The sequence below is a fragment of the Brachyhypopomus gauderio genome, chromosome 5, assembly GCF_052324685.1.
Source record: "Brachyhypopomus gauderio isolate BG-103 chromosome 5, BGAUD_0.2, whole genome shotgun sequence".
Classification (NCBI taxonomy): Eukaryota; Metazoa; Chordata; class Actinopteri; order Gymnotiformes; family Hypopomidae; genus Brachyhypopomus; species Brachyhypopomus gauderio.
In genome coordinates, this window is record NC_135215.1 from 11,910,097 (window position 1) to 11,933,879 (window position 23,783).

The window sequence follows — 23,783 nt, forward strand, 5'->3', positions numbered from 1 at the left end:
TAATATTATCTTTAGCATTACTGTCACGATACTGGTTCGGTCATTTATGGACACAGGTTTGGATGGATAGAGGGACTGAGAAGAGGACGGAAGGCAGGTGAGGACACTTCAGTCCTGGCCCACTGCCGCTGACCCAGATTAGAGGACAGTAAAGATCTCCTGGGGGCTCCCTGCTCTTGCCCTTGAGTCTTTAGCCTGAGCTCGGCGGAACTGCAAGGCGGTGGGCGGGACTACAGGATGGTGGGCGGGTCTTCTTGAGGCTCCCCTGCACAAGAGCCCAGCCACAGGTGTAGATGCACTGGGCCACACAGAGGATAAAGGAGCATGATGATAAGGCCTTAGTGATAAGTGCAGGATAGCAAATGAATTAATGACATTAGTGAGCAATGTGACCATCGTCACCATCTTAGCAGGACAACGTTAGCCGCACTCGACTATGCGACTCTGAATCTCCTCATCTGCCCCTTTCTTTAATCTGTGCTTTAAATGACCTTTCTGCCTTAAGCTGCCAGCTCTGTATTCCAATTCCGGCACCCCTGCGGGAAACCCTTATCAGCTAATTAGAGTAAATAAACGTCACAGGCCCAGGGACTGAAGGCGGGACTGGAAGGCGCCCATCGAGCACCCTGCTTAGTCTGGCTCGAATCAAGAACCTCTTCTAACGCCGCGTCTTTGCTCTTTCTTAGGTGTGAAGCATAATTACTCGGCTGTGCTGTGCTGCGTTTATAGCACATCTTCCCCAAGCTGAGCTCCTTAGTACATGCCACAGATGTAGCTGAGCTTGTTAAATGCGCAGGTGTGTGTGTGTGTGTGTGTGTGTGTGTATGTGTGTGTGTGCGCGCGCGCGCTTTGGGCTCCCAGAGGTGGAGAGTTCAGGTTCAAGGGTGTAACAGTGTTTTGTTCTAGCCTCCTGCCTTTCTTCATTAGTGGAAGCCAGCAGGTAAAATTAATTAGTGAAGCCAAGTGGGTCATCTGAAATCAGGGCAGAGCGTCTCCGATTTGAGCCTGAACCGTTACACCTCTGTGTACTTCCTGCTTTGTCAGGCCTCTCTGGGAGCTGTGGGAAGTGCCTGTCAGGTTGGCCCTGGCAGGCCAGTTCTTATTTTGCCAGAGATGCCCTAAGGCATGATGTGTTGGACTGACAGGCAGCTTCCTCTGTCCCTCGTCCTCGTGCATCACGATGTCCTCCACAAGCTCCGGCAGCTCCGTACGCACTTGCCTGCAGCCTTGGGTTCATAGGGTGGTCACCACCCTGCGGTCAGAAAGGTCTGCCCAGGTCATTTTGCTGGGTTCAGTTTGCTGGTGGAACTGGTCAGCTATCACCCTGCCTTGTTTGGTTTTCAGAGTTTAATTTAAGAGCACTCATAGACACTGCATGGATTTTTAATACTCCTCATATCGAATAATATTTAGTATAGTATATAGTACAAATGTGCTCTCTTTTGTCTGAAATGCATACTGCAAGATTTCTGTACAGAATATAGAAACATCTCCATTATTCAAAGAGCACACTGTGATGTCTCTGCTGACAACTCGAGGTTCATTGTTCGAAGTGCATGAAATGCCACGTGCAAATCGGCTGCTTGAGATTTGATGTTTGTCAGGGAGGTTTGGGAAACCAAACCCCCTGACATTCATGACGATATAAGGTGACATGAATGGCGGCTTCATAAAGACAAAACACTGCGTGATGTATCAGAAGCTCTCACTCATTTTGATCCGTAGACCTTAGTTGAAAGCCATTGCGTTTTGGCTGAACATTTTGTCCCGCTTTAACGGTTACTGAGTAACAGCAAACCCACACACTGAGACAGCCGAGGCAGTGGCTCCTGCAGTGAAGAGACACTCAGACACTCCACGCAGACACACTCACACTCCCTCACTCTCTTCAGGGGTGAAATTGTCGATTGGCTTCCATTAACCTGCTGACTGAGGCTTAATTATTTCATTAAACCTGTAACAGCTGATTGCATTGAGAGGGGCAGGTCTTTCACCTCTCCATTCACCCCCAATCTCACTCATTCTCACTCTTTTTTCCCCACACATCTTTTCCTCTTTTCTCTACGTCTCACTCCATACTGCCATGAATATTCCCCAAACACTAGTGTACACTAGAGTACTATTATACTCTATGGGCCTTACAATGTTGCACTAGCCAAATGTGAAATGATGCTTTGGGGTGAAGGAGTGAGCAGGAATCACATGGTCACACTTCACTCCACTGCACAGCTTATGAGATTGTGTCACATCACGAGAAGCTTAAGACTGTTGTTTTTGTCACACTTTGCTTGTTAACTGGCAACATCTAAGAGCAATTATCAAACCAGCGCAGATGCCGCCATTATCGGCGATGGAGTAAACATCAGTAGGATCAGGGGGCGGGGTGGGTGGGGGGGGCATGTTCATTCACCCTCGTCCCTCCCATTGCTCAAACACACTCCGCAGCCTCTGATGGAGGCTTCTCCATGTCTGACAAGCAGGGGGGCTGCTGCTTCCACCACAAATTCAGACACGGCCCCCCTATTTATGGGCATTTCTGACTGCAGCATGCTGAGAGAGAGAGAGAGAGAGAGAGAGCGCATCTATCTGCATCTATCTACATCTATCTGCCCAGCCTCTCACCATGTCTCATGCATACAGGAATGGAGACTTGGTGTCTGGCTTCCTCCACCTTCTGCTGTTATTTACCCCCGACCGCTGCAGCTCCGACTCCACCTCCCTTGGTAGCACCATCACGCACGCTCCTGTATTAAAACTGCACAGCGAGCAGACAGGTGCACTACGCAGGGCAGTGAAAGTCATGGTGAGCTCAAGACCATGTGTGCATGTGAATAAAAGACCGTATAGAATTTCAATTGTGCAGGGCTGCAAAAGATGGACAAAGGTGCTTCATAGTGATTATGTTGCTATGTACAGCTTGCATTACATTAAAACACACTGGTTGACCCCTGACCTGGTAAAAAAGGCCCTGCATTATTTTGACTCTTAATTACTTACATTGACATTTGCTAGATCATTTGTTTGATACATTTGATCTACTTGTCTGATAGATGTGTTTGATATACTCACAGAACGCTCATCTGAAATTAGACTGATTGTGATTCTCTGCACTCATAAGCACTGATAGATAGAGGGCTTGTTTGCGCAATGTGACTTTGTTGCAAAGGCCATCATTGAATAATGAACTCCAACAGATATATTGTGCAACCCTGTTCGATTGATGAACACTGTGTTGGTTGATATGTTGATGTAAAGACATTTAGCACAGTTGCATCTTATATTGCAGGTGGCATCATTATTTAATTATTCTGTAATATACTGTAAATAGGAGATCTGACTTACTGTCAGACATGCTCATGCTGTATGCTGTAGAGGTTAACTGGGTGAAGTCTATTGATAGGGTGTTGATTGAGATGGAGCGTGGTGTGGGGGTGGAGGAGGGTGGACCTGCTGCATGTGGATGTAAACCCACTGAGTGAGCAACGTGAGCACTGAGTACACATCTCCAGAACACCAGAATGCATCATCATGCTTTTATTACTAGGTGTGTGTGTGTGTGTGTGTGTGTGTGTGAGAGAGAGAGAGAGAGAGAGAGAGAGAGAGAGAGAGAGTGAAAGAGAGAGAGAGAGAGAGTGAGAGTGAAAGAGACAGAGAGAGAGAAAGAGAGAGAGAGAGAGAGAGTCATTTGCGGGTGTGTGTTGAGTGTATATGTCTGTGTCAGGGGAGTATTTTGGTGGAGGGTGTAAAAATAGCCTTAAAATGTTTCTCAGCATAACTGTTAATCTGAGAATGTTACCCATGGACTCTGATAGCAGTTGTATATCAAGACCAACATTTCTCAAAAACCTATGTGAATAAATGTTAACTATGTGTTTTCTTTTTTAAAACTGCTATATTGCAAAGACTCGAGTGCCATACCTAAACATGCGCGTAAAATCTCAAATATCACCAAGACAACGGCACTTCCCAGATTCGCTTCCTTACCCTCTTTCTGCTTTGAATGTTGATGCTGGAATGTCTCCATTGGCCATCTGCTGTTAACATATCTCTCCATGGACCACACTGTCCCTTCCCAGGTGCCAAGCCTCCAGTCAGCCATCTGAGTGCTTTGTAATGGGAGCCTATTCAGGCAAACGCCACAATCCCTCTGGAATGGGACAGCAGCCCACATACTTTACCGCTCAGATGACAGAACAGAGTTCCCTGCCTCGTGCCTTATAATTACTTCCTTTTTTTGCTTCCATTTTTGTTTGTTTATTTGAGTTTTGGCAGTCGGATCTGGGCAAAAAAGAGAATGTATGCTGTATGACATAATGTGAAATGACACGTTAATAGAAACATTGAACATTAGAAATATAATAGTCCGTAATGGTTTTGATAGTGGTTTATACTGTTGTCACTAAAACATCAGAACTAGACGATTTTTACCGTATTTGAAAGAAAACGTTCATCTTCCATGTGCTGGTAACCTTTAGCTTTCATTATTTCTTAGTCAGCATCACAGCCGTTAAATGATGTTATTAATCTTATGGCGTTACGTTGTTTCTGTCGCTCGTTTGGCACGTATGCATGTAGTGTTAGTTATTTGCTGCCTCCGAAAGAAAACTCCAAATGAATGGCTTTTTAAAAAGTCACCGTAATATAATGAGCAGTTAACTTTAAGATGGATGTGGCAATATGGTTATTGCTGGTGAAAGCTGACAGGTCTTGTTTCATTTCCAGATGGCGAGAGGCAAACCGAGGGGACTGATGCCAGTCACAAGAGAGATACTCGCTCCTCAGACAGCTATCGCAAAAGCGAGGACACCAGCGACAGCCATGAAGACGACGCAGCGGTAAAACATTTACCTAACAAACCGACATTTGATGTTCAAATGGAGTCAATCTACTGGCTCCTCTTAAATGGAGGACGTTAGGCCATATGGTGTACGACAATTATCGTATTTGTACGATAATTTTGCACTCTGTACGATCAATAATCCCCCAAAAGGCCAAATATACGATCATTTGACCATTCCGTGAATGTGTGGTTGTAATCAGCCTGTCTGTCGGAGGTTTTTTGTGAACCCTGAAGGCACCCGTGGGGCTCCTGATGAATCAGGTCGCTACTGCCGCCCCAAAGCTGAGAGAGCCTGCTGAACCCCTACTCAACACCAGACTGACTATAGTACATCAACACACTGGTTATTTTGGTCATGTCTCTGGTACGATAATCCTACATTTCTCACCTGGCAACAGTGGACCTGTCGTTTGTCAGTTATTCCGACTATTAAAACCACGTTTTAAGCACACATTAGAACCAATTTACTTAGAATTACTTTTGTCAAACAATGATTAAATTAATCGATTAGTAAATATGCCTTTTTATTTCGGAATTATAAAAAAAAACATAAAAATCATTTCAAATTCATGATAAGCCTTATCGCATTTACTTTGCTACATTCAATTTATTTTTCAATTTCATTTTCATAATAAATCTTGAAATTGATACGGCTTGTTCGGGCACAATGCAAATCGATTGGACCTCACGTAAACAGCATGGGCTGCCAGTAATGTTCCGTCCAACGTCTGCTCAGTTTGCTGGACTATTAGCTAACAGTGAACATGGTTCACAGCCGCTAACGTTGGCTAATGTTGGATAATATGGCCACAGATCTCCCTTGTGCATAAACACTGAACACCAATTTGCTCTGTTGTAGCCTACGCGTTTTAGGCGAGCAAACTCAGTAAATGGTATATTAAAGTAATGACACGGGAATAACTACTAACATTTGAATGAAATACATCTAATGTTGTAAAAAGAGTTATTATAATGCTTAGTTTAAATATTTGGAACGTTTTCATTGAGTATTATAAAATAATAAATTTTTGCTTGATTTAATGATTTAGTGCTGAGCAATTCGGTTCCCTCTCTGATAAGCCTGATGTACAATTTACTTTGCGGCGTTTGTCAGTTTAATAATGTCATAGTAACAAGATTGGATACTAGTGAGCGGTGTTTGACGACGCGAAATATTCATTAGTAACTTTAAATAACGAAAAACCTGTCCTACTCGTGACCTAAAAATCCATGTCTTGCATTTCTGTGCATCCTACGGAACCGAGGAGAACCGGGAGCCTCGAGAGGCAAGCACGCGACGCTCTGGTTGGTGGACTGAGGTCGTTGGTAGAAAAACCGTATCCCCCTTCCCATATTCTCCCCCGCTCGGTGGAATAAATTGTGAATAATGTGTGGTCATGTGTGCGGAAAGTTATCAAAACTTACACAGATCTCAACTTGACCGCATCTTAATGTTATCAAACTGTAGCTCAGTTTCACATGTGTCCCCTCATATTAATATTTAACTTAATATTACAGCAGCGTGCATGGGGAATAGGAAGGAGATTACAGAGACAATGTGCAGATGAAGAGAGCATGGAGCTAATCCACGCTTGCCTCTGTCACTACTGATTTGTATGGGCCGAGATAACCGTAGCTTTAGAATAAACTCTGTGATATACTGTGTGTCCTTGATCAGGTCTCTGTGTTGGACACTGGCATGTGCTCAGAATACGTCCTGCTGTTTTCCACACGTCCTTCCTCACACTCTCTGCGTCATGCGTGCACTTGACAAGCTTATTGCATCGTCTCCTACATCGAGCCTAAAGATTTTTACATCGAGCCAATAAAGAACCGCAATTTCAAAATAATGGTTTGGGTCTGTTGGTGCAATCCAGGTTTGAAGCACACTTGATATATTGAGGAGAAAATAATCGTTAGATATCTCACGTGTTCGAAGAAACACACGTAAAGTAATACCAGTGGTGCCAGGTTGCTCTCCACAGACACAGACACGTGTCTGCTTCTTGTACTGTAGTCTCCATGGTAACACTCAGAATAACCAGCATGCTTTTGGAGACTTATCCCCAGCCTGGATTTGGAGGATGGTTTTGTAATGGTAGACAGGTGTGTGTGTGTGTGTGTGTGTGTGTGTGTGTGTGTGTGTAGGTGTGTAGGCGTGTATGTGTGTGCATGCGTGTGCACGGGCTGTCTAACAGCCTGCATGTCTTTCTAATTCATTATTAACCAGACTCTCTGATCACGCTCAGCCCTAAGTGTGTGGGTGCCACATAGCCTATGCGCACACACACACACACACACACACACACACACACACACACACACACACACACACACACACACACACACACACACATACACACTCTCTCTCTCTCTCTATCTCTCTCTCTCTCTCTCTCTCTCTCTCTGACTGCAGCATGAAAGACATGATAAAAAAATTCTGATATGCTGAACCATTTCTAATGCACACGCGTGGACATAGATCAAATAGGGCATTAGCACCACAGGCTACACTGGGATAAAGGCTCAGTCTAATAATGTGGTTATAATGACTTGTCCGTGGTTTTGAGTACATGCCTCTAAATCTTTTCACCCTCACCTGGACCCATTAAGTCAGCTGAAGGCTCTATCATCCTTTCTTCCTAAAGAACTGAGACTAGGGGCAGATCCGTGTGTGTGTGTGTGTGTGTGTGTGTGTGTGTGTGTGTGTGCATGCTGCTTCCTTCTGTCTGATGTGGTTTTCCTCCAGGCAGGGGTGAAAAGTAACACAGAAGGAAGACTAACATTTTAAGTGCCATTTTGAGCATTCTGACTTGTGTTTTATGCTTTTGGAGACTTTTTTTTTTTATTTTGTTAAGAGAGGAGGCTCCGACTTTTCCTTCTGCTACATTTATCTAACAGTTCGCAAAGTATGTCTATTTATGTGTGAACTGGGGGGTGGACCATAAATAATGAATTTGTACTTTTGATAGACTTCAGTAAAAGTAGGTATGGTTCAGAAAGAAAAACATTTCAGCTAGATTACATTATGTATCACAAATAAATTCACTGACAAACTACATAAAGCATTAAATAAATCCCTTAGATTATAAATGCGCCTTTCTGTTATTTAGAGAAGAACACTTTAACACAGCCACTTTAAACCTATAGGTGAATTTTTCAGTGTCTGATTTGGGCGTTTAAAACAGACATATAACATAATTTCTACTGTTGGTGAAGGATTTGTTTACTTCTTCCGGTCACCAGGTAACTAATTTGATGTGAACTGAGCATCATTGCCATCAGACTAGCATCTGAGGAGCCTAACCCACATGTGAATGGGCTTTCAGACCTGCCTCTCCCTCTCTGTCTGGGAACAGACAAAGCCGACAGCCGTCTAAGAGCCTCTAAGTGTTCAGCTCCTCTGTGTCAATGCAGAATAGACTCGGTCAATACACGGCCGCTCCCTTATTATGCCTGAACACCTGTTCAGGGATGATGATTATATTGTGTGATCCAGAATGAGATAATGGTTCCATTGAAACACTAAGTACCATTGATTGGTTAAATATGCACCTCGGCTAGATTGTTGGACATAATAGGGTGCAGAGAAAGAGTATAATTCAATTTTTTTCAGATAGTGAAAGGATAGTGAAAAGATTGGTCGTACATGGGTGGCTTCACATGGAACCTTTCACCTCAGACACGCAGGTAGTCCTGCAAAAGCCCGAGGAGAACAGGGACTCAGTTCTGCTGGGGTGAGTGGAGATCAACAGAGGCTTCTACTGGATTAAAGCCCTGGCCTATGTGCAGCACTAGAGTTCTCCAGGGGGGAGAGAGAGAAAGAGAGAGAGAGAAAATGTGAGTTCACTTGTAATTCCATCCCTCTGTGTGAACAGTGTGAGTTTGAGTTAGAGAGTATGGAGAGAATCGGGTATGAGTGAGGTTTACAGGCCGGTTTGAAGAGATGGATTAAGGAGGTGAGATGGATTAGGGTGTGAGGAGGTGGATTAGGGGGGTGAGATGGATTAGGGCGTGAGGAGGTGGACTAGGGTGGTGAGATGGATTAGGAGGGTGAGATGGATTAGGGGGGTGAAGAGATGGATTAGGGTGTGAGGAGGTGGATTAGGGGGGTGAGATGGATTTAGTGGGAGAGGAGATAGATTAGGGGGATGAGGAGGTGTGGTGCCCCCTGCTTCCTCGCTGAATCATTAGGATCATTAGGTGGAAAGGACACTGTCAAAATGGACAAAAAGGTGCCAGAGCACTGAAACTACAAGTACACATACAGTATGCAAAAGGATAAGTAAACACACTTCATTCTCTACTTTCCTCATTCTGTTGCTGACAGTATGACAGCTGTGCTGATTTACCATTTTGCTTCTTATTTAGGTTCTTCTTATTAATTGTCTCCTAGGTGTCAAAATGAGAACGGTCGAACCATATCCTACCTCTCCTTTTTTCCATCTCTTTCTGTCCCTGGGTACTTGTTCTCTCTCTCTCTCTCTCTCTCTCTCTCTCTCTCCTCTCTCCCTTTCACACTCCCCTCTCACTCTTACTCCTCTCTTCCCTCTCTCTCTTCTCTCTATCTCTCTCTCACTCTTTATTTGTCTCATTGTCTCTCGCTACCCTCTCTCACTTTTCTACCCAACCCCCCTCTTTCTCTCTCTCTCTATCTCTCTCTCTCTCTCTCTCTCTCTTGCTAATGGTAGTGCAGGGTACTGGTGGTGGTAAATAACGCAGTGGGTTGATATGTATACTGATTTACAGCACCCAGCTGTCACTGAACGATTTTAATCATACTGGCGGGATTACAGTTACTCATAAAATGAAGCATTTGGGCCTTATTGTTAACCCAAAATTGCTTTTAGGGCCATAAATATCAGTCTCGGTGGCCTTGCTTGTGGTTTATGGGTGCCCGGGCGGGGCCAGCAGCCCAGCTGTGACGGATCTTCCAGAGCCCTGCCTGACCCATAAATAAACGTATGTTTGCAGGGTGTCCTGTGCGCTGTGTGAAGCGCGGGACTGTCCTGTAGACAGCGTGGCCTGCTCCGTCAACAGTGTGCCAGCCAAATGGAGGAAGCCTGTTGACTTAGTGGTTGAGGAAGTCAGAAGCCAGAGGAGAGGATTATCAGGGGGACTCCTGCCAGACCAGCAGACATGTCTCAATTAGCTACATGCATGCAGATGAAACACACACACAAATTTGTGTAATTACCCAAATAGCATTGTTAATGCCTGTGGTGAGTGGGTAAGTAAATGGGGCTTGTGCTGTGGTCTGTGTCTGTGTGCTCGTAGACACACAGATATGACGATCTCTCGTGAACCATCTCATGATCTCTCATGGACCATCCTTCGCACCACGGGCCGCTCGAGATACCACGTGCTCTATCCACACCGTTTCATCTCGTCTGGCCGTTCTCAGCTCCGTGCTTGAACCTCCCGGAACACACGCTGGTAATTGAGGTCATCATAAACATCAGCAACATCTTGTGCTCGTTGTGGCGTTACACCAACACCTCAGGTTATCATACTCCGAAATCCCACCAGCTCAGCATCTCTGCCTGTGTGCGAGAGTTAGTGCTGGAGATGCTGGTGCTGGTGTTGTGTTCAGTCATGTGTGGAGGGGAAATGACTTTTCCTCCTGGTGTGAACGCTTGGCCCACTGCACCGTGACACTCTGCTCCTTCGTCTCCCCTTGGTGTGTGCGTGTGCCTCTGCCACCCAATGCCTCATTTACTCCACTGGCACACAGTCATTAACACTGACAAATTAATACTCATTGTTAGTATCATTTTCATATGCTAAGAATATTTGGGATGTGTGATTACATGCACATGCATGCAATCATCCCGCGCTGTGTGCACACTGAAGCCTGCTGACGGTTCACAGCGCTCCGACGTTTTAGCATGGAGACGAACACTTTGTAACTCAGCTGTGCTTTAAGTCTGACTCGCCTTAATTAGCCCGACTCGCCTTAATTCAGAGGAGCTGGGATTTTGCTTCTATCAGTGTGATCAGAGGTGAGGAGCTTTGCTCAGACAGAGTGTGTCTGGCTCAGAACCTGAGCCATTTTGCCTATCTGCTGTGGCTGAGACCCGTCTGAAGTGTTTAGCCAGGGGTTTAACCCGGTTCCTGTGGCACAGGGCATTATTGCAATTGCAGGAGAAAAAATGGATTCCCAGATGATGCGAGAACTTGGCACTCTGGTCTTGTCACTCCCGTCCGAGCCCTTGGAATTTGACACTTATGTGTGGGACAAATGCTCTCAGACGCAGAGCCGGAGACACGGAAGCAAGCGTTGAATTCCGCACCCCGCCCTGCTTCCCCCCTCCCGTCTGGACACACAGGGCTTGTATGCCTGTCCGAGTCCTTGGAGGACTTCACCACATCTATTTTTCACTCCGGCTGGAATCTTGTTTACACTCGGAAGCGCCACAAGGCAGTGTGGGACTTGGCAGATGTCGAGCGCTCTTCTGTGTTTCGGGAGAGAGGGAACAGGACGCCCCTCTTTGGGTCGGTCCGGAGTTAGGAGCCGCGAGAGCTGTGTGGAAGGCCCTTGCCCCCTCTGCCCTTGCCGAGCTTGTCGGAGCTGCTGGTCTCCTCTGTCCTCTTATCTCATTCAGTGGGCTCAGCTGTGGTCTCCTGTGTTCCCGGGAGATGGAGGAGTCTGAGGCTTTGATTGCTTCCTGAAGGAGGTGTTGGTTTTCGAGCCCTCTGGCTCTCTGGAGCCCCGTAGCAGAGCGGTTCCTTTCAGATCAGACTCTCCCTCCTCCTCTGTCTCCTGTGCTGCTGTCTGATCTGAAGTGCCTACGACTAATACGATCAAATCGACGGGTTGGCCAGGCCTTTCCGTGGTGCTACAGGCTATCTTGCTGCCTTTAATGTGTACTGCCACATCAAAACCTGGGAACTGTGGGATTCATTGTCCCGTCTAAATGAGAATTCTGCTGGACAGTGAGAAGCAGATCTGGAATCAGATTAAACCCTGAATGAAAACTTGTGGGCCTCCGGGGCCCCCAAAGGGGTCGGCTCTTGCTCTGAGCCATGTTCGAAATGAGGATTGGACAGAGGTAGCGAAACCAATTAACTTTAAGACCCTGGGGAGGGCTGGTGTCTGGTAAGATGATGTTGTGGAGCTCAGCTGTAGTGCAAAGTCAATGCTGAAGGCAGTGACTATGGCCACTGCCCTCTCTCTGAGATCGAGCTTGTGCCATTATCCATAGTAATTGTCCTCACTGTGTGATATGCATGTTTCTGTACATGAGTTCTTCAAGTTCCATCGATGCTCCTCAAAAGCCTCTTCCCCTCTCCATTGCTTATACAGGAGGGCAACAGGTCTCCATGGTAACAGACCTCCTGGCTGGAAATGCGGGGTTTGCATGCTGGTCCTTTGAGGGTTTGTGTTCCATGCTCACGCACATGTCCCAGCCAGGCACTGTAGTCCGCACTCCACTAATGAAGTTTCCTTTCTTCGTTAAAGGGGAGAGCCAATTATAGTGGTGGTGTGCAAAGAACAAAGCGTCTGTAGATGCTGGGTCTATTTGTTGAGTGTCAGGGCTGTTTGAGGGCTTCTCGGGGCGGTTGAGAGTCATGGGCTGAGGGGCACAGTAAGATGTTATGGGGTATGATATAAGTGGCCATGGAGGCAGTTCCGATTTGTTCGACTAGCGCACTGTGATGCTTCTACATTTCAAAGCACTTCAGCTCGGGGAAAAGATGCCCCATTTAAAAGCACAAAATAAAAATACAAAAGAAGGAGAGTTCGTTCTCTATCATTCCCAGATGTTTGAAGTGCTTACTACAAAGAAGAGAGGAGCTGACATGAGATTTGAAAACCTAGCAACACTGAGCATAATGAATAATTGATGGAGAAAATCTGGGTTTAGCGGGGCCTCTCCTCACAATCCCCCCCACCCCTACCCCTCCTCCCCCTACCCTACGCCTCCTCACCCCCCCTACGCCCCCCCCACCTCCTCCTATCCTCTCAGCTCCTATTCTTGGTTTGGGGCAGTGCATGCACTTGTGTTCCTGGGAGATAGCTTCACGCTCCCTTTCATGTGTCTTTTCTCACAGCAGTGAAGGACAGAGTGTTATTGTGACATTTGTCTCTAGTTTCCTGAAGGTTTGTGTGATTCTGAGATCTAAACTTTAATTAGTATTGTTAGGTAATTTCTGATTTTGAATGAAAGGCCCAGTCATCTTTCATGCACTACAGATGCATTGATGCAAGTTTACAGAAACTAACCTACACAGTTTAGCTAGCTGTAAGAAAATTATAGTTTTATTTTGGTTACATTTTTGATAGGGTCCTTTGCATGTCAGTATATCAATACCTTTGTTGACAGTTGCTGATACTATCAGTATCGATCAAGACAGGATGTTCTAGACCACAATACTGTGAGGGATCTCTATGGATCATAATAAACATATATTTCTCTTTGTGCTAAAGATGAAGACATGGACAGTGTGTGTCTGTATATATGAGCAAAAAAGAGAGTGAGTGTATATGTGTGAGAGAAAGAGTGAGAGAGAGAGAGAGAGAGAAAGTGAGAGAGTGAACATTAGAGGGTTGAGAGAGGAAGAGCATGTCCATCTCCAGTCAGGCAATGGCCAGTGTGTGTTCAGGTCCTACAGTGATAAAGGTCATCTCTTCAGTAATATAAGTGTGTTTGTCTCCTACAGTGATAGGGGTAATCTCTTCAGTAATATAAGTGTGTGTTCAGGTCCTACAGTGATAGGGTTCAGCTCTTCAGTAATATAAGTGTGTGTTCATCTCCTACAGTGATAAAGGTAATCTCTTCAGTAATATAAGTGTGTGTTCAGGTCCTACAGTGATAAAGTTAAGCTCTTCAGTAATATATGTGTGTGATCAGGTCCTACAGTGATAAAGTTAAGCTCTTCAGTAATATATGTGTGTGATCAGGTCCTACAGTGATAAAGTTCAGCTCTTCAGTAATATAAGTGTGTGTTCAGGTCCTACAGTGATAAAGGTCAGATCTTCAGTAATATAAGTGTGTGTTCATGTCCTACAGTGATAGGGTTCAGCTCTTCAGTAATATAAGTGTGTGTTCATCTCCTACAGTGATAGGGGTCAGCTCTCCTGTGACGCAACCTGTGACGACACTCCCTGGCCAATCAGTGTCATGCTGTTCTTCCACGTCACAGAACTGTACCGCTTTGGAACGGTTATAACCTCGAGCGAATAGGTACGAAAAAAGTACCTGAAGGTACCGGCAAACTGGGACCTGGTACTAATGGAAACACTCACAAACCGCCGCGAATCGAACCGTACCGCGCCAAGCAGGCCCTAGTGGAAATGCGCCATAAGTGTGTGTTCAGGTCCTACAGTGATAAAGTTCAGCTCTTCAGTAATATATGTGTGTGATCAGGTCCTACAGTTTGTCTCCTACAGTGATAGGGGTCAGCTCTTCAGTAATGTAAGTGTGTGTTCAGGTCCTACAGTAATAACGGTCAGCTCTTCAGTAATATAAGTGTGTTTGTCTCCTACAGCGATAGGGGTCAGCTCTTCAGTAATGTAAGTGTGTGTTCAGGTCCTACAGTAATAACGGTCAGCTCTTCAGTAATATAAGTGTGTTTGTCTCCTACAGTGATAGGGGTCAGCTCTTCAGTAATGTAAGTGTGTGTTCAGGTCCTACAGTGATAACGGTCAGATCTTCAGTGATATATGTGTGTGTTTAGGTCCTACAGTGATAAAGGTAATCTCTTCATGAAGTGTATGCCCACAGACACATAGTGATCAGGCTTCTCTTGTTTCTAAACAAAACAGATATTTGCTATCATCTTCTAGAATTTGTTCATTTCATCCATGGTTTGCTGTACAGTCATGACAGATGTTTGGTCTTCGGGAAATTGAGGTTCAGATTTGCACAGTACTTTTGCCAGACCAGGCTAGCGCAGAGATGATGGCGGGATTGAGTAGGTGGGGTTTGACCTCCACAGCTCCTCCCACTCCACACACAAGCCCGCCCCTCTCTTTGCACTTCATAATGCACTGCCTCCTATTGAAAAACAAGCCGTGGCCTGCACTTCACATTGATTTTTACCGTGCTGTCGGCCTCGTGATTGATCTCCCCTGCAAAAGCATTGATTCGCCACGCTCTCCCTCCTGGCCCTTCTGTCCAGAGACTACAAATGGGCCTTGGCTACTTTTCTATTGTTATAAATGGAGCGAGCGCTCGGGGCCTCTAAATAAACGATGGGGCACCGTTGCCTGTCTGCTCGCCGCGGCCTGAGCCATGTCGCCGCGCCCCTGAGTCTCTGTTCCGCTGCTGTCCTGCTGTTTGTCTGCGGGTTGGCTCCTGGTGTTTTTTTCCCGATCCCTCACTGCATTCGAGAGAGAGAGAGAGAGAGAGAGAGAGAGAGAGAGAGACAGAGGGAACCTGCACAACAGCAGTGCACCAGGGTCGGCTTGGCTTGCGAGGTAATGAGAGGAATACTGAAGAGAAACAATTGCTACACTTTAGAAATGAGGGCTCTTAAAATGGCTCTTACAGTTTTTTGCAGTTGCTAAGACACAATTTCTGAAACTGTGTCTCTTTTGTCGAAACTTTACACACAGAAGCCAATGCTACACACACAACAGGCAAAACATCTCACACTTTTGGAAAAAGCACACACATCAACCAAAACTCTTGCCATTCTTGCCAAAACCATATTTTTGCATCTAAACACTACACACAAATATCAGATGATTAGCCTTTCTTATAACTTATGGCTACACACTTATGTGATAAATAGAAAACACTACTACCATGTGTTTTTTTAAATGTTCAGTGTATAGTCTGTTCCAAAAGTATACCATTCACATATACAGAGGTTTTTATGCACATTCATAAACACCATGAAGTAAAATAGTAACAAGGTTTATTTACTTTTTGCTTGAGCAGTACACATGGAAACAAAAAGGACAAAAATACTGTACAATAGCAGACAAATTTAGGGTGCATCTCGTCTTGTATTTGGGTCTGGCCACAAGATTTCATCAACATCACAGGTGATGTCCTCTTTGGTAAGACAGCGAGGGAAGTGTCTTCTTGTGTGACGTATCCAGCCCTGACATGCACCCTCATCAATGTCCCCACAAGCTTCCTCCATCACCTGCAGAAGTGGTATGTGATGGTGGGGTTGGCGCTCATAAACTTTCCACCTCCATGCCGAAAAAAACTCCTCAATAGGGTTGAGGAAAGGTGAGTATGGTGGGAGGTGAAGCACATCAAACTGTGGATGTTCGGTCAACCAATGTCGTACTTGTGTAGCACGGTGGAAACTTACGTTGTCCCAGATGACAACGTCCCTGGTCTGTTCTTGTCCATCTTCCTGGTGATGTGGAATGAGTTGTTGTGTAGTGTGTTGAGAAAGGTGATGATGTGAGCAGTGTTGTAAGGACCAAAAGTAGCATGATGATGGACAACACCATTGTGGCAAATGGCTGCACACATTGTGATGTTCCCACCACGCTGCAGGGACACTGACTATGGCACGGTGTCCTATGACGTTTCTTCCTCTGCGTCTTGTTTTGGCAAGGTTGAAGCTTCATCAATATAAAGGAACTTGTGTTCCACTGCTGCAACATCTAGCTCCATTACTCTCTGAAACCAAACATTACAGTATTACAGTACTGTATTTGACCGAATGAAATGGGCATATATCATACTCAACATTGTGTGGCACATGACACTAGAGTAAAGTATAAGTAAGAGGATAGCAGAGCATACTTGCACATATTCATAGTGCAGTTCCTTCACACTGTCAGAGTTGCACTGAAATGGTGCCCTGTGTAGCTGCTTCATATGCACTTGATGTCTTCTCAGGAGTCGGCCCAGTGCAGATAGGCTCACTGATTGAATGTTGCTGAAAGTGATGTTGTCAGTAATGATGTGCTGTTGTAGTTGTCGTAAAGGTATACTGTTGTTTGATATGACAATGTTCACGATGGCCTCCATGGTCAACCAAAGTGGCCTGGATCTCATCCGTGATGGTTGTTTGTGTTCTTCCTCTTCCTTGTCCTCTTCCTCGTCCTCTACCTCTCTGTGAAGTATTAGCCTCCATTGTTGTGCAAACCAAGATTTGCAACTTGTGGCCTCTTTATAGGGATCAAGTTCTGATAACGATTTGTAAAAATTAGCTAGAAGTGTAACGTGTGAGAACTGTGTATGGTATTTTGGTAGGTGAGTGTAGCAGTTGTGTGGCAGTGTTTTCTAAAAGAAACACATGGTTTTCAGTTTTGAATGTTGTGTCTTATGTGAAGAACTGTTTAAAGTTTTGCAAAAAGTGTGTTTTAGCATTTCTAAATGAGTGTAAGGCAGAGAATGTGCTTAAGGTTTGGCACACCCGGTCAATAGATAGGCTACATGGGTTAGTTGTTTCAGAAATTGTGCTATAAGGACCACTTTTTGTGTCTTAGCAAATGCAAAAAACTGTAATAGGGTTGTGGGCTTTTAGCTAGAATCATTCGAAGGCAGAAACCCTCACTGGGGTTTTAGGCCTGGTTGTGAAGTGTACATGCTAATGAAGGCAATAATATTTAGGATAATTAAAGGCTCTCAGGTGCTGGTTCCTATGTCTGCACCGTTCTGAATTGTTCCCTGTTGAAGCGAGAAATAAGATTATGTGTCTGTTTGCTGGAATAACCTTGACCTTGCTCAGTTCTGCTCATGTACCAGTGAATAACACAGACGGGTTATTTGTGATGAAAAGATGGAATGACACAATAGTCCTCAGGTTTGCTGTGCTGCTTCTTAATAGACACTCTACAAAAGAAAGACCCTGGAGCGTTTCTCTCTTTAGAGGATGGGAACTTAGATAGCGCCAAAGTGTGTGTGTGTGTGTGTGTGTGTGTGTGTGTGTGTGTGTTCATCAGATGCACTTGTGCTGATCTTATCAGTAGTATTGAATATATTTCATCCTTCCTGCTTCTGTTTTTTCCCCCATCACTTACACACTGTCTATGGTGAATATGACACCTTTCATAATGCATATTCTGTTGTATGCAGCAGTTGAGGAAGTTCTCGAAGGATGTGCCGAGATTTATTTTGTCATGTGATAAATAGATGGTTCAATATTCACTTGAGGTAGTCAAAGTCAGTCATTACTGATGTATTGATCAATACTTCTCCCGTGAAAACATGTTGCTTTGTTCATGACCGCTTACTGCCTTTCTTTTCTAATCAGTGTTGGGCTGTTAACATGAATTGATATTGGCATTTGTTAATCAAGTTTAATTTTGAAAGTTCACTACACATGAGTAACTATTTGTTAGATTTGGGTTATTGTCTTGATTAGCTTGTATGGACTTCCTCCTGTAGGGGTTTCACCTACTAATCCTTTAAAGTAGATATAATTTGTTTTACCTTAATTATTAATCAGTCTCATTAATTTTAGAATCAGTCTCATATTCTAATTATACCAGAACCACAAGTTTAGTTATCAACTAAAGGTAATTAATGGTTTGGTATCTGAAGGATTTAACAATGAATTCTTTGGAGGTTTTGGCAACAACCGCTTTTGAATGACATCAACACAGACAATTTGGTGAAAATAAATGATACATTTATTTAAAACCAACTATTCTAAAACACAAAGAGCATCAACATGGATCAGTATATTTACAGTGAAGACTCAGCATCTAGTGTGTGTGTGTGTGTAAAAAAAGGGGAGGAGTAAGTGTGCGCGCTTGTGCGCGTGTGAGGAGGCGGAGTTGTAATCTCAGTTCTCCTATGGAGAACAAAGCAACTAAAATGGCGCCGACTTTAAACAGTAGAGCAGCGCGACTATGTTAATGAGCTCAGCTGGTTTATTCCAACGTGGTCAGAACAAAGAGTAATGGCGCTGGCTTACTAACTAAAAATTAATGTAGTGTGTCTGAGAATGGGAACTACAAGTTGTCAAATATTCAGAAGATAAAACATGGAGATTGCATGCCAGGTGGAGAACTTGTGTGTACAAATCTTAACGAAGTTTATGAAAATAAAGTTAAACACAAACATTCAGAATGTATTAACAAAAAACTTAGTTAACTCTGTAGTTCAAATAACTATGCCCTTTGATAAACTATGCCCAGCGGTAAGAGTCTCACGTGTTGAGGATTTGGGGTTTTGTCGTCCTCCTGGAATTAGGAGGGAATTTCCACCGCAGGCTCCTCGTTGATCAAACGACGTCGTCCAGGTGTGCTGGGGAATCGTCCAGGAACGCGAGTCTCGTTCACGGTTTAACAACAGGGAATTGATCGCCTTTGTTTCAGTCCGTGTGGCCGCGTTAGCAAGCTTGATTGAAGTAGTTAGGTGAATCTGTTGTCGCGGTACCGTTGATCAGTTGCTGGTTAGATTACACCGTAACTCGGGCTCGTTAATTAAGTAATACGACTTTCAGCTGTTTGCTGTTAGTCGTATGAAAGTTCGCGTGCTCTCAGAGAAAACCGGAGAGAGAGGAGTGGCGGAGCCTCTCTTTAATAGGTCTAACCTATGTGTCGGTCAAACCAGAGAGAGATATTACGGAGCCTCTCTTTAATAGGTCTAACCTATGTGTCGGTCAAACCAGAGAGAGATATTACGGAGCCTCTCTTTAATAGGTCTAACCTATGTGTCGGTCAAACCAGAGAGAGAAGGAGATATTACGGAGCCTCTCTTTAATAGGTCTAACCTATGTGTCGGTCAAACCAGAGAGAGAAGGAGATATTACGGAGCCTCTCTTTAATAGGTCTAACCTATGTGTCGGTCAAACCAGAGAGAGAGAGATGAATGGCTGTTCAGGGTATTTAAACACCTGAACTGTAGACACACCCTTACTTCCGTCAAAGCAAGCTTGTTCAATGTGTTGCCAGTGGTACTGCCACCTGCTGGTTTAGCATGGTACCTACATTCCCCCCTTGGTCTTCAGACTGGGGCCGATGTCACAGTCCTGAAGAGCACAAAAGGTTATCCATGCAGTCCATGTTTCCTGTAGCATCCACTGGAAGGTGATCAATTCCATGAGTCAAGTTGTCCATCCCACTCATAGCATAATCCATGAGATGGCTGGGAGACGCTGTAGAGACACATCTGGGCAACAAGTTCACTACTGGGCAGTTCTTGAACAGTAACTAAGGTTAACCAAATCAAGAAAAACAATGAAAGGATACTAATGCATGGCTTAGATTTCTCTTGGCTTTACAATAAGAAAACAAGGTCACATGCAGGATTAAATGCCTTTGATGGAAAAGAGGAAATACATCAGGCATGGAGAAAGGTGTGGAGTTAGCACATGTTGGTGTTAGTCTGTTGGCTGGAACAAACCTAACAATGCTTTAAAGGAAAGATCTTGCTGGACTAAAACATTTGGGTTAATGTCCAGTTAGAGTGTGGCTTCTTGTGAGATCTAGTAAAATGTAAATGGGGGTTTAACTGAGGTGTAATGCCTCATCCTATCCTGTGATAGACAAGTATTTAAGTATCTCACACTTGCTATACTGGTAGAGGAGAGAATAAGATCTGTGTGAGGGGTAAAATGTAGAAGTTAGGAGGTAACGCTGGGTACATCCCCCTTAGTAAAGAACCTACTGCATTGAAACTACAGAACTGTGAGCGGAGATGATGCCAGGAACATCTCCCTTTAAAGGGTTAGAGATCTGGAAACATAGCTACATGTTTACAGGCTGAATGTTTACATGTAACTTCGTATAAAGTCAGTTCTACCTCCTCCTGGCTCAGGCTGGAGGTCCACTAACTGATCTTTATCTATGGCTGTCCCCCCTTCCACTGGTTCTGTCTCTCTTTCCACCTCTTGGCTCTGTCCCTGTGACGAGAGTAGTGAGAGGGGCCTGCAGACAGAACAGTGTCTGGATTTACAGGGAAAACATAGGGAGGATCTTGGAGCTCTTTGGAGTCTCCTCCAGGCATACTGGGCTGCACAACAGTCTCCCAAACTGTCTGCGTGGTCTTCCTGATCTCACGCATCGACAGGTCACCTTGGCGTGCTAAAAGTGTGACATGGGTTCTCACACAAGGGTGGAGATTGTGCAAAAATAGGGATTTGAAGGTTTGGTCTTCTGTGAGACCGGGTCCATTTCTTCCCTGGAAAAATGTTTGTTTCAAGCGATTAAAGTAGTCTCTGGGATGCTCTGAACGCTTGTGCTTAATTTTAATGGCTGACATGAATGCTGACGCTTCGTCAAAATAAGGGGAATACTCCTCAGCGAGGGCTTTGCATAGCTGAGTGTAACTGTCCCTAATGGAAAACGGCTGTGATTCTATGAATGTGCGAACTGATCTAGAGGTGGTTTTCCAAATCAGCTTCACTTTCTCTCGTTCTGTTGCATAAGGCAAGTCCGAGAGGCTACACTCAATTTCTTTGAGGTAGTCTTCAACATGGTAGTTTGACCTTGCTGGGTCGAATGGCTCCATGTCCTTGGCTAGTGAATCTAGTAACTTTAACCGAGGGAAATGTTCAAGGACATGTCTATTAGAATAGGAAGGTGGACCTTCACTATCCAAGTGGTGTAACTCTTGGTCAATAGGATGCCTACTGCCTCCTGTCTCTCTGTGCCTAGGTGGCAGTAATGAGCCTTTATGCATCTCAAGTTGAGAAATATCTGTATTTCTCCTTGAGGAAAAAGCTGTAGCATGTACGTCACTGTGCCAGCCTGTGCGTGGGTCAGTGGAATGATGCTCAGCGTTTAAGTAAGGCCTGTTATCTGCTCTACCTGGTGAGACGTCCCTTGTCTGTACGTTCTGCCAGTGGTGTACATCAGCATGCCTTCTGCCGTCCTGCTCTGTGTCTATAGGGGGCAACAGTGAGCCTTTGTGCATCTCAAGTTGGGAAATTTTTGCATTTCCTCTTGAGGAAATAGCTGCAGCATGTACGTCACTGTGCCAGCCTGTGCGTGGGTCAGTGGAATGATGCTCAGCATTCATACAAGGCTTCTTAACTGTGGTACCTAATGAGATGTCCCTGGTCTGGACATCATGCGGAGGATAATGGTCACCAGCATGCTTTCTACCTTCCTGGTCTCTGTCCATAGGGGGCAACAGTGAGCCTTTGCGCATCTCAAGTTGAGAAATATCTGCAGTTCTCCTTGAGGAAGAAGCTGGAACATGTACGTCACTGCGCCAGCCTGTGCGTGGGTCAGTGGAATGATGCTCAGCTTTTAAGTAAGGCTTCCTAGCTGCTGTACCTGACGGGATGTCCCTGGTCTGGACATCATGCAGAGAATAAGGAGGGCCAAAAGACATAGCAGGATTAGTATTACTCTTTTTGTTACTCAAGAGTAAGGGGGCAGAAGCTAGGGACGAGTAAGAGGGCTCTGCTGACTTGTAGCAAGAGGATGCAGACAGGGCATCTGCTCTTGGAGGGTGCTTCTCCACAGAGGCTTCACTTTGAGCTTCAGAAGCTGAACCGTCAGTAGTATCATATGGATACTCTGAGGAAGAACTAGTTACATCTAACCTAAGACTCGTGGGGACTGGAGCCGGGGCCTTAGGATGTACGACAGGTGCATCATCACCTGTGGAGTGCTGACTATATTGGCTTTCTACTGTAACCAATTTAGAAGGTCTAGAGGTGCCAGATCTAGTTACAAGGAAATCCTGCGCTCTTGCACGAGCAAGCTCACTCTCCCTTTGGAGGCGGGCAGTTTCTGTTAAGCCCGTGTGACGTTCACTTACGGTGAGCACGTCATTCAGCGCATGAGTGGTCAGTTGGAGGTTGTGGCGAAGGCTCTCAACCTCAGAACTGAGCTTAGCACATGGGTTAAAGCAAGAAATTTTCATTTGACTGAAAATTTTTCCTGGCAAAAGACAATGCCAGCAATTACTGAAAATGTGGTGTAGTTGGCCTCTTTTGCCTAATTCTACACAAAAACACATTTATAAAGTATATTTATCTAAACAGCCTGTGTAAGGAGAGAAAAGAGAATGAACATCTGAGCAATAAATGTACATAAATGTGTATTTAATGGGAGTTATCTGGGGGTCCTCTTCCAGAAAATGATTTAAAGATCAAGTCAAATTTAGTGAATCCTGGTGAGTTTTAAAAGGTATGAATCTCTCGTTTTTATCAGATTCACCATCGCAAAAACATAAGCCGTAAGATTACCTGCTTTAAGTAGGTATGTTACAAAAAAATTAAATGTCCAAAAATGGCAAATTTAAATCACACCACTGGATAGAGCTTTTAAATACAAACAGAACAACACCATCCATGTTAAGCCTGGTTTAAGCCTTTATACTTGACGCAGCACGAGTGGCGTGAGCAGCGCGAGGGTCCGCACGCCGAAAATGACGTAATCGCGGTGGCTCAACCCGTTACAATTTCAAGCATTTTAAAGTACTTTAGCCTAAATTCCAGCACTACTGCAACATTAAAATTGGTCAGGTAAATGTTCATTCCCCTGTTTTTGAGGGGTGTTTCTTTATACTACCACATATCGCTTCGGACAACACTGCAAAAAGAATGTGATGCAGCAAGTAGCCTCCGCCATTCGCGCAGGTGTACAGAGTCGCGCACTACGGTCACGCCAGGCAGGAGGGGGGTAAAAACTTTTCTACTGTCCGCAAATCTGAAGGCGGAATGAACCGCAAGTCAATCAAATGACACCGCCGTCATCCATCCAGCGCTGATGAGCGCCAGTGAGAATAATATTTCGGCCACAAAACAGATAGCACGCGCGTGTGTGGTTTATTATGATTTGACGGATTTTTTCCCCAAAAAAATCAAATGACGGAAATCCGTCGTAGTGACGGAGAACTTTAACCCATGGCTTAGCAGTATCCTGTTTGAGGAGTCTATTTTCCTTGCGTAGTGCCTCTAATTCTAAGCGAGCCTGCTGCTGACATAGAAGGAACATTTTAAAAACTACATCTGGAACGGCAGGGATCTCCCCAAAGGAGTCCTTTAGAGGTTTGTCAACATCCTTTCTACCTGGTTCAAGCATCTGAAGGAGCTGAACAACCAAAGATGGACAAGTATT

General features: G+C 44.8%; 1 protein-coding gene across 1 annotated transcript in view; it reads left to right on the forward strand.

The window, feature by feature from the left end:
* The window catches only part of b4galnt4a (beta-1,4-N-acetyl-galactosaminyl transferase 4a), a 105,987-nt gene that overhangs the window by 28,267 nt on the left and 53,937 nt on the right, over positions 1-23,783 (forward strand). Inside the window, 1 exon segment of the mRNA XM_077005711.1 lies at positions 4,723-4,835. Within this exon segment, the coding sequence (XP_076861826.1) occupies positions 4,723-4,835 (113 nt within the window).